The 11399-nt window shown below is 40.2% G+C and overlaps 1 protein-coding gene across 1 annotated transcript; it reads right to left on the bottom strand.

Annotated features, from left to right (window-relative positions):
* Positions 1-549: 549 nt before the first annotated feature.
* On the bottom strand, positions 550-3433 carry LOC117301081. The gene is made up of 2 exons (XM_033784962.1): positions 1466-3433; positions 550-873 (listed from the first exon to the last, which is right to left on the bottom strand). Exons 1-2 carry the CDS (start codon positions 3431-3433, stop codon positions 586-588), a joined length of 2256 nt encoding a protein of 751 aa, XP_033640853.1. The 3' UTR covers positions 550-585.
* Positions 3434-11399: the final 7966 nt, after the last annotated feature.

Genomic DNA, 11399 nt, shown 5'->3' with positions numbered 1-11399 from the left:
TCTCGTCCATCCAGGCAGTCTCACAGGCAGCGCAGTCCTGCACCATGCGCATGTGCTGTATGCAGTATGTTTTCCCAATGGTGTTGGTTTGGGTGAGAGTCCAATCAAACTATTCAACGTTGGTGGCGTTACCCCCCCCCCCCTCCCATCCTCCGGCCGTTTTGAACAAACTGACAATAAAATCAGGTTTAATGTAACCAAACAATCCATTGTTATTAGTGGCTTTTTACAGGCACCGGATACTGTTGGTAATTACTCAAAATAATTGCTAATAACATAAAAACTAACTTGGTAACGAGTAAATGGAGAGTGGATAGTATTAGACCATTGTGAGAAACGGCTCCCTCTGAAGTAACGTAGTTTTCGAGAAAAAAAAAGTAATTCTCCACGATTTTGATTTCAATACTTTGAGCATCTGAGCACACAACTTCGTGTGACAACGGTGTTTTTTCTTTCATTTATTATCGCGCAACTTCGACGACCAAATGAGCTCAAATTTTCACAAGTTTGTTGTTTTATGCATATGTTGAGATACACCAAATGAGAAGACTGGTCTTTGACAATTACCAAAGCTGTCCAGTGTCTTTAAAGACGTGTTGTGTTTGTGTTGACGGAAGGGCCCGTCTTTGAATGACTCTGTGTCCCACTGACAACCAACTGATTAGTCTTCTTTCGTCTCGTCTGACGTTGCTTCTTTGAACGACTGTAATGCTCATTAAGAAGGTTATGTACCCGCTTTGTAAAGCAGAAACTGAGAAAGATCAAAACGCCTTGTGAAGAGTTTAAGATGACAAAGATGAAGATGACTGCGTATCCGTCTATGATTTGGATTAAGAATCCTAGTACCCAAGAGAGTCCCATTAGAACGCACAGCTGGAAAAGACAAAAGAAGATAAAATAATAGCAACATTAAAATTATAGGAGTGGCAAGATGGAGCTAAACCGTATAACTGATTTTGAAAGCGCACATAATGCAAAATTAAAGGCAAAGTATTTTTTGAACGGTTAGGTTGCTTTAATCCTATTAATATAGATAGAATAAAACGCAGTGAAAACTTCATGTCAAAAGGTGGTAGCGTTTATGAAAATCGCGGACCCTCCGTCGAGGTTATGATGTCCGCAAAGGAAGAATAATCCGCAATGGGAAGACACAATCTGATAAACCTATCCGACAGTTTCTCGGATTCAACTTTTGGAGGATAAAAACTGATAGTACTTTATTTGCATTACCGCAAGTGAAATGATTTTCAAAATACTATCTACTATCGAAATGTTAAAAAGCTGCTTTGTAACCCCATAATTTAAAGTGTGTGATTACCAAACGTAGGCCGTCCCTTTAAAAATATAACGTTGGATAACTATGGTGGTTGACAGACAGGTTACTGTGGTATTTTGGAATGACGACATCTCGGTTTGATTGCTATTATATATTTGTTAAATGTAAAATACAAAAAAAAGTCTTTACCCTGATGTAAATAAGGAGCTCCACTTTGACCTCTTGAAGTCGCGTCTCACTTCTCGCTGCACGAGTAGAGCTTCGAGATCTTCTCAGAAAAACTACGGTGTATACGAAGAAACATATACTGAGAGCAAGGGTTAAGGCGACTGGGATACCAAAGGCGTATAAGTTAACTAATGGACTCACTATGTAACACCTGGTCTGGTCTACGTATATTGGACCGGCACTGGTACACTGACAGAAGTGTAGTGTGATACATATAGCAACGATTACCAGTGGTACACCCCAGGCAAATAGCATATATAGAAGTAGTGGTTTCGTTGGTGACTCGTGGGTCTTATTGACCACTTTACTGCTGAGAGTTCGTGCAACATTGCATGACAAAACAGCCATCCACACGAACGCTGCCAGCCATGTGAAGTGGATTAGGGGGGCCGCAATGAGACACAGCGTTGGTACATCGAGTAATTGCCCCGAGAGTAAGAGGAGGAGATTTGCTATAAAGAGCGCCCCCACAAGGTTCATGATGGACAGACCTGCCAAGTTGCGCAGTGGTGGTAGTAGGGAGTAAATGAGGAATGTTACAGCAAGAGCAATGACTGATAGAGTGTAGAGTATATAGCTAAGGTATATCAATGCGAGGGCCGTAGCATTCTGTGGTTGTGGACCGGTCAGATAGTCAGCACAAATGACTGCACTTCCATCTGCAAGAAGAACGTACGCGTCGTGAGGTATAGAAACATCAGATGGGATATACTTTAGCACTGTTACATTCCCTTCCGCTGACAGCACAAACTCAGTTGAATTCAACGCCACGAGTGAAGTGCATGTTAGTTTGATTTCAAGACAAGCCTCATCAATCCCATAGACATGGTAGTCAGTCATTAAATTGTAATCAAACTGTCTAATACGAAATACGTCATTCCTGGTGACGTAACCATGGAAAAGGTCAAGTCCACTGGTGTTAAAATCTTTACAAGTCTGCGCGGGAAGAATACTTTGTAGTTCTAAAAACAGAACAAACTGAGAAATATTACAAATACTAGATTTGTAACTCAAGATGACGCTCTGAATGCTATCCACGACTGTTTTGTTTCCTGCTAGAAAATTCACGGTAAGCAACTCTACTGTTGATGAGTTATTTAGTGTTGCGTCCCAAAAGACGATACCAAAAGTATCAACAAGAAACAACCGTAGACAATCCACCAAACCAACGTTGACTGTATTATTTGGGTTGAATGCAAACTCCTGAACTGCTACAGGTGCTGACGTTGAGGGCACTGTCTTTTCAACACACTCGTTTCCTTGGATTTCGAACCCAGAATTACAAGTCAACGCTCTGCAGCTACTGAGAAAAGGATCAAAGATCTCTCCCGTTGTACAGGAAACGATGTTATCGCTTAAAGTGTTATCGCTCTTAAAGTTAAAGAGCAAATCAAGAGTTAGAATGCCAGTAAAACTCTCACACGTTTCAAAACACCTTGACCATGGATCCGTGACGTCACATCTATCTACGCACAAGAAATAGTCACATGACTCTCTGAGTGTGAGAGTGACGTTATTGCACATTGCGCAATAGGGATTGCGATAATTGGTTATGGTTGAACCAATGACAGGCCGGTAAGCTAGAGGTCCAACATAGCTCAGACAACCCTGTTCCGTTTCGCTTTCACTAAACTCATCCAAACAAGTATTTATGGTAGGTGCTGAACACCTCCGAACTTCCCCTTCTATACTACTTGGAACTTGAACCATAAAGTCACCAGTAAATAAACCTGGAAGTTCAGTGTCGTTAAAGTTTGGAACATAGGATTTTGCACCATACACGTTATAGGCTGCATGGACCGACCATGGTAGCATGTTATCATACGATTCTCCATTGCATATAGCACAGTATATATTTCTGTATTGATATAGCGAGTCATTATTGTACACTGGTAGAGAGCCAATGATATCCTCTCCATTCCATGGCATTTTACATAAGTCTCTTATTCCGCCCTCTAACCAAGATTCTGGGCAAACACTGATTAAATAATACCCAACATATTTTCCATAAAGGCTCGGCAACGCAACGCATTGGTACCACTCCACAGGGAGACCTTGTAGTGATGTATGTGGGGGGAGTCCTTCCGGGTTACAGTTTATCTGGTAGTCATAGCAACAATCACCAAGAGCCTGGCAAAGTTGATCACAATGACATCTGATCCTAGGAGTGTTGTTTTCGATGGTTTGCGCACACTCAGTACCACAAAGATCATTGATTCCACATAGTCCAACACGGAATCCAAACTCACTGGTTTCTATGGAAACATAATAATAACCAACATCTTAAGATCAGATTTATATATTTAAGAGTTATGTTAAGACCTTGTTTAAAATGAAATAAAATAAATTAAATTCACTTCAATTCAATTAAATTCACTTTATTATTCCCTATGGGATATTCAAACAAAACGTACTCTGAGTTAATTTCTGTGAGATTTGATATCTAACATTTGAGTTTTCGTTTTTGAAGTTCCATGACCCAGTTTTGGCCGATTTTATATTTTGAATTTTGTTCGTTATATTTCACTTTATAAATCCTATTTATAAAATTATTATTATTTATTTTTTTGTCTCAACGAATTAAGACAGATCTACGACCAGTTTTCACGAGGAGACATTGTTTTCTAAAATCGGGATGTGGTCTTTTGGCGGGCAAATCTGTATTTGCATAATGTCGTCACAAGACCATCACCGCGCACTCACTGTGGTAAATGAAAACCTATCATTGGCTAATACATGTAGTTGTGTGTGGAAAGACAAGCTAGTCTGAACATCTGACGTCACACTGTTAGGCTGGTGAAAGTAAATAGGTCCAACCTGTTTTTAACCTTGCGGATGAGATCAGGGTACCAGTCTACGTGCACGCGTGCTATGTCCATTATTTGACTGCATTGCATTGCCTTGACAGCCAATGATCTAATTCTTACCTGTTCCACATGATATTCTTGGTATTATGCTACATGTTGAACGCACCAAGCCCAACCCACACTCTATAAGATTAGTTTCATTTCCCACACATCCAACCTCGGATATGATCACTCTATCGGGAACATCTATAGGGTCTAGAGTGGAGACGTAGATGTTCTTGGTCTCAACAGCAAATGAGAAACCAAGATGGCGGCAAGCAGATTCAGTATCTCTATGATCCCATAGGTTACCAGCACACACAGAGCTCCATTGTTGATTGCTTGTACAACGTGCTTGCAGTGTGCCTGTAAATGAAGATATCGGGTTGGCCAGACGTAGCTCCAAATCACCGGGATCTATATGACGACGATAAATGAGAGCAAATAAGTTGGTTTCACTAACAATAATAATATGTAATTACATTTACGATATTGAAATCGGTACAGACGTATCCCCATACGTTTGCTTGGGCACTGGCCTGGTGACCAGTCTGTTTTCTTTGTCTTTTTCTTCCACTTTGTGCTTTTTAACATGATTGTGTTCTGCGCCTTTGATCATTTTGTATGTGAGGGGCGCAATATAAATTTTAAATGTTATTATTATTATTAGCCGACTGTATTATTAGCCGACGCCCGAAGTCAAACTATTTCTGTTATAGTACTGGATGGACCCCAAAGTGCCAAGAAGTCTGAGTGTTTTGCATGTAGTCTGCAACATTCATCTAGATGTGATCAGTTTTTTAAATCTAAGTATAAATTATTGGCACGATTTGATATAAAAGACCTAAAGGAGAGGTATTGCAAGTGTACTCATCTGAGTGTTAAAGGCAGTGGTAATTGGTAATTACTCAAAATAATTATTAGCATGTAACCTTTCTGACTACGAGTAATGGGGAGAAGTTGATGGTATAAAACATTGTGAGAAACAGCTCCCTCTGAAGAGACACAGTTTTCGAGAAAGAAGTAATTTTCCATGAATTTGATTTCGAGACCTCAGAATTAGAATTTGAGGTCTCGAAATCAAGCATCTGAAAGCGCACATTTTTTTTGTTTCTTTCATTATTATCTCGCAACTTCGACGACCGACTGAGCTCAAATTTTCACAGTTTGGTTATTTTATGCATTTTTATGTTGAGATACAATATCTGTGAAGACTAGCCTTTGACAATTACCAATAGTGGCCAGTGTCTTTAAAGTCATTTTAAACACTTTCGAGAAACAAAAGTGAGTTACCTACCTCTTCAGTAGACCAGTCAGAATATGAACATTTATTCATGAACGTTTATTAATGCTACTGTTTCCATCCAATAAACCGAAAAGGAAAACTAAACCTGATATTTATATTTGATTACCTGATGTACAGCGCAACCAAACATCCTGACTGTGTGTGCATGTACTTCCGCCGAACCCAATCAGGGTGCAGTCTATCTCGTAAGGTACTCTAGCTCCAATACAAGCACCAAAATTAACATCTTCAATTGTGCCCAAATCTGTACTTGGGTTGGTACTTTCAAACTCAGCCGCAATGCCGAAATCACAAGCGACTTTGTATCCCATTCGAGCGCAGAGTGCAAAGGCGATAGTTGTATCTACGTCATCACTGCAGACAGTTGACCATGAGGCGTCCGGCACCACTGTGTGTTTTACCTGTAAGCGACCTTCAGTTGGGCTGCTGCCTCCAGTTAGGCGGAACTCATCCGCTGATATCGAACCTGTTGATGTACATTTATTACTCTTCGATTACATAAAACATAAATGAACATTACAAACATTTTTTTCAGATGACAACCCTCAAACGTCTCTAAAATGCAATGCTGTGACGTCACATAATTACGATTATAATTTTAAGTGGTTTAGAAGTTGCTTTGACTGCAGCCACAATGTGTAAACCGGTCTCTTGGAAGATAAAGTGAGAGGGGTAAACAACTGAACAGCAACATTATTTATTCTATGTGTTTTGTCTGCATTACTGAAATGTTACAAGAACAGTTTAAGTGCAAACTGCCTGTCTGCAAGAGGCCTACCAAGAAAACCAAAAACGTTTGTAGCGAGTTGCTTTAATTTGTTTAAATAGAGTGATGTCGTCTGCTACTTGTACGGTTTATCGCAGTTCACAATGCAAAAAGGGTGATTTTAATGCTTATAATAGTCATTCATTGATTTACAAACTATAGTTAACTTACCTTGTGTTATTGTTGGTGGTATGACCTGAAGATCACATGACCTGGCTATCACCAGAATCAGAAAAATAATCCACTCAATCATTGTGACGAAAAGAATATTCTGTTAGAAAAACAATTGCAAAAAAAAACATTTAGGTACAAAGTGAGATCCAATATTATTATATTCTATACACCAACATTTCCCAAGATGAAGGAATTGCTGCCTGCTTTTCAGCTCTGACTAAGAGTGGTCACACATCACCGCCCATTTCAGACATTGTATCCCTCATGCAACATGTTCTAACAAAAAACAACTTTTCTTTCATGGGTAAGAATTTCCTACAGGTACAGGGCACTGCAATGGGCACACGTATGGCACCATCAATGGCGTGCCTTTTCATGAGCCATCTTGAACAGCGCATGTTGGCATCAGCCCCTTGCCGTCCCTGGGTCTGGTGGCGCTATATCGATGACATCTTTTTCATGGACAAGCGATGAAGGAAGCCTTAAAGCTTTCATTAATCACATAAATTCCTTCCACAGGACCATCAAATTCACGAGCGAATACTCAACCAAGGATACACACTTTCTGGATGTCAAGGTTCTCAAGACGGATGAAGGCTTAATCACAGATCTCTTCGTTAAACCCACAGATAAACACCAATACCTACATTCCACGAGCTGTCACCCCGACACTGCAAAACCAGCATAGCCTACAGTCAGGCCCTCAGACTCCGTCGAATCTGTTCTAATGATTCTGATTTTATCCACCACTCACAGGAACTTAAGAAACACCTTGTTTCCAGGGGTCATAGCTCTCTAGCAGTCCATCGAGCTATCCAGAAAGTCAAGGCTCGTTCTAGGGAGTCACTTTCCAAAGGACCCAAGAAACAACAGAGTCCTACGGGAAAAGTTCATTTTGTTGTCACTTTCCACCCTCACTTCCTCCCATTCGTAAAATAACCAGTTCTAACCATCATATTCTTCACACATCAGATCGACTTCAACGTGCTGTACAGGAAGAACCCATAGTCGCCTACAGACGCCCACCAAGTCTCAGGGATCTTATTGTCCGAGCAGAAGTCCCTCCCATTAATGATGATGTTAATCCCCCTCTACCACAGGGAACTTTTAGGTGTTCCAACATCTCCAAATGCATCGTCTGTAGACAACACATCAGGGAATCGGACTCCTTCACCAGTAACACCGGTGGTACCACCCATAAGACAAGGGGTCATGTCACCTGCACCACCACTAATCTCATTTATCTCATATCTTGCAGAGTCTGTGGTGTTCAATAAATACAATGTATAGGTGAAACAAGAACTACACTCAAGAGGCGTTTTTCCGGCCACAGATCTACAGTCAAGACCCAAAAGCTAGATACACCTGTAGGTCATCACTTCAATCTTCCTAATCACTCCATTTCTGACATGATTTTACAGGGCATAGAGGCACTAGGCAACCACAGAGAGACAGTTCGTTTGAGTAGGGAGAAACTCTGGATTAGACGCCTCCAGACCATTCAACCCCATGGTCTGAACATCCAAGAAGGAAACGACTAATAAACCTTTTGTTTTGCCATCTCCTTTTTCCCCATAGCCTTTTAGCCTGAGCCTCGTTCACTAATTAATGACTTTTTTACCCCACCTCCCCACCCTTGATGTTGTCCTTTGTGTTTCCATCTTCTTGCTTGTGGTCAAGCCAGTCCCTTCCCTTCACCCCCCCCCCCCCCCTTTTTTGTCCCCCTATTCATTGTTTACCCCCTGCTTTTTTATGTATGCTTTCTAACCCCAGTTATGTATTTCCACTTCACTGCTTATGTTTACTTAGTTACCTGTTCATGTTTGTTGTGTTGTCATTTAGCCTTCGAGAAAGACTCTGCTAGGGTCGAAATGTCAGGCCATTAACTATTTTTTGCATTATTCAATTAATTGAACATTAAAGATGCTATGTCATATTTTTGGCCGAATTGACCCAAAAATTTTGATTTAAAATTCAATAGGTATTTTGATGGGGATCGAGAAGGTTACAAGCTTTCATTTGAGCCATTGCTCGAAAAAGTCCGCCAATTATTAGTATCAGTGAAATAAAGTGCTCAAAAATAGTTTTTGTCGGGATCCCGACAATATATCACGTGACCAATTCTTATGTGTTTTATAAGAAAATAAAAAAAAAATTCGTGGTTCCTGACCATTACAAGTAAAAGTTAAACTTTTTTCGTTAGAGCGGGTGATACTCTTTGAAATACCATTCTCTCAAAAAACATATTTTTTAATGTTTGGGGCCAAAAATCTGACATAGCGTCTTTAACATTTTATTGAATATTACGTAAATACAAAGTTTATGTTTTCGGTTACTACCAGCAACACAATCCTTGATATATTTACCTTTTGTAAGCGATCGTAATTTGGATTAAAATATTGCCTTGTAATGAGTGGTTTCAGGTTTACGCGACATCAATATGGCGTGTTCACGGCAACACACCGCTCTGACGAATCGCCCTTTTCCATTTGGACGTTTTGATTTCGCACTTACTACCTGTTGTATCAAGTGACTGGACTTTGCTGTGTCCAGTGTGTTTATAATTGACATAGTTAGGCCATGGTTGGGCAACGAGTCAGGGCCAAATCAGCATAAAATAATATTTCATGACAAGATGACTACTCAGTTTTAAAAATTCAATCAATCATGAGGATTTCTTTGTGTTACATATCCGCCGACTGGTATCGGTAAACACATCTCCCCTGGCTAAGCCCATCACATGTAACCTACTATGACTGCTATGTTTTGAAAGGATTTAATTTGCAAATTTATTGTTTATGCATTGCTATATTTCTATCTGTTGTATAAATCATAACTACTTAGTGGTTCATAACTTAATATTTGAAAGGGAAAAAAAAGGTCGACATTGTTGTGGCGCCCATTATATACTTCGAGAAAACCCGTAACAAAAAACGGCATCTTACTTATAAAGATCACTACTGCAATGCGATAGGAAACGTGACAAAGTATAATAATAATATCACATATCACTTTGAAGAGAACGAGGTGCTCTTCCCAACGATATACAGTTTGTTGTAAGCGGGTTTAAAACATAATTGCCAGGCTTACCTTAATTGACGGAGTAATGACGTTTGACGGATTGACGACTCTGTCTTTCGGGAGTAAACTAACTTATAGCGAATTTGACAACATGAACAACCCATAGTGGTTTTGTTGCATTTGCTGGTATGTGTTAACAGTTCACACTGAGTAATCAGTTGGCCTTGGTAACCATTTCCGTTCACGGGCCAATGAGTTTTGTTCTATTTCTACTATGTATACACTTCTAGGTCTATTATGTACGTAGTCTATTTACGTCAATAAAGGTCAAGGTGAGATATTAAGGCCCATCTTCTGTTTACCCAGATGTAGCATCACTACACATTCTATTATTTGTCTCAGATGTGTTGATTTCACCGTAGTTATTGTTTCATTTTTAATATGAAAATAGCAAATAAACAATGCGTGTTTCTTGTTTTCTTTTCATTTTTTCTTTTCTTTGTTGCTAATGTCAATCAAAATGTTCGTCATTATAGAGCCTGCATTAAAAATCAAGTGTTAACAATGCCAACTACTTTTTCGACTGAAATTGTACTTTCTGTAAGTTAGCCTATCATAATTGCCTTTATTTCATGTAGTGATTTCACACCATGTTTACAAAAATAACCAATAACAAAAATAAGAGCTGGCTTTGGAAGAAGGTTATATCTTACACTAGCGTATGATTATTTTGACAAAAACAAGCTAAAAAAAAACGTGGCAAATCTCAAAACTTGTTGACTTATTTATGTGGCAATTACTACGAATATAGAATATCCCATTGAAGTGTGGCATCACGCCCTGCCATGAAGTCTACAATGTCGTTCTTTTTAACCTTCTGAGCATGCAACCGACAAATGGGACGTGGAACTTGGACCAGCTTCATTTTCCATTTTTTAACCACAACCTGTGTGGATTGATCAGCATCACACTCCACATCACACTTCCCCAAACTATTTCCTGTCTTCCTCGATTAGTAGACCATGAACCATAGAGGCATCCATGCATGAACCAAGTGTCAGCCAGGGAGAAACCACGTGGGATTCCGGTGTGGCGGCCAGTGAATGACCACCGCACATAAACAAGGCCGGCCCCATTTAATGTCATTTATGCCTATTACACGACATGTATATGACAACACCGATGTACATCGCTCTCTCTAAGTAGCTAGGCAACATTGAAACAAGTCGCCTACAGATGAGCGTTTCACGGAGTAGCGAAACGCCTCTCTGTCGCGAGGGATGGGCTCCGACCCCCCCCCCCCCCCCCCGGATGACTTGTGTGCACAGTAGTCGTACGATGTGACAGTGTGTCTACGGGTGGGTCATGCGGTGTGATTACACGCACCACGCACGGTGAATACGGGTGGGTTTACAGCGGCTTCTTTTCAGAGCGAATAAAGCAAGCAACGCTACGAACGACATTGCAAGGATTTGATAAAAGAACAGGCCAATTCCATTTATATGACGTAGTTTTGACGGAAAGAGCCAATTTTGACGGAACTAGGAAACAAAATATTGCAATGTCGTTTGGTTTGGGAAAAAACATTCGCCCCCGGCCTCACGACTACGGTACATTTAAACATTTAACAATAATTCGTGATAGCAGAAGTGTCAGGTCTCTCTATCCCTACAAAGATAAACGACTTGTCTACAAGACTATTGTAATGTTCAACTTCGTTTTCATTATTAGGATCGTCTCATATCGTACCCTGCATAGGGCTTCTGATGTCGGAGTTACCCT

This window comes from Asterias rubens, chromosome 16, assembly GCF_902459465.1.
Source record: "Asterias rubens chromosome 16, eAstRub1.3, whole genome shotgun sequence".
NCBI lineage: Eukaryota > Metazoa > Echinodermata > Asteroidea > Forcipulatida > Asteriidae > Asterias > Asterias rubens.
Note: the sequence above shows the minus strand (reverse complement) of the source record. Positions and strands in the feature narration are given on the sequence as shown.

Excerpts from the sequence above, each read along its gene's own strand:
- LOC117301081 (XM_033784962.1), bottom strand. The coding sequence starts at position 3,433 with ATGCCATGGAATGGAGAGGATATCATTGGCTCTCTACCAGTGTACAAT. Across the intron at positions 874-1,465 it reads AGCTCCTTATTTACATCAGG|CTGTGCGTTCTAATGGGACT; the intron begins GTAAAGACTTTT and ends TGTCTTTTCCAG.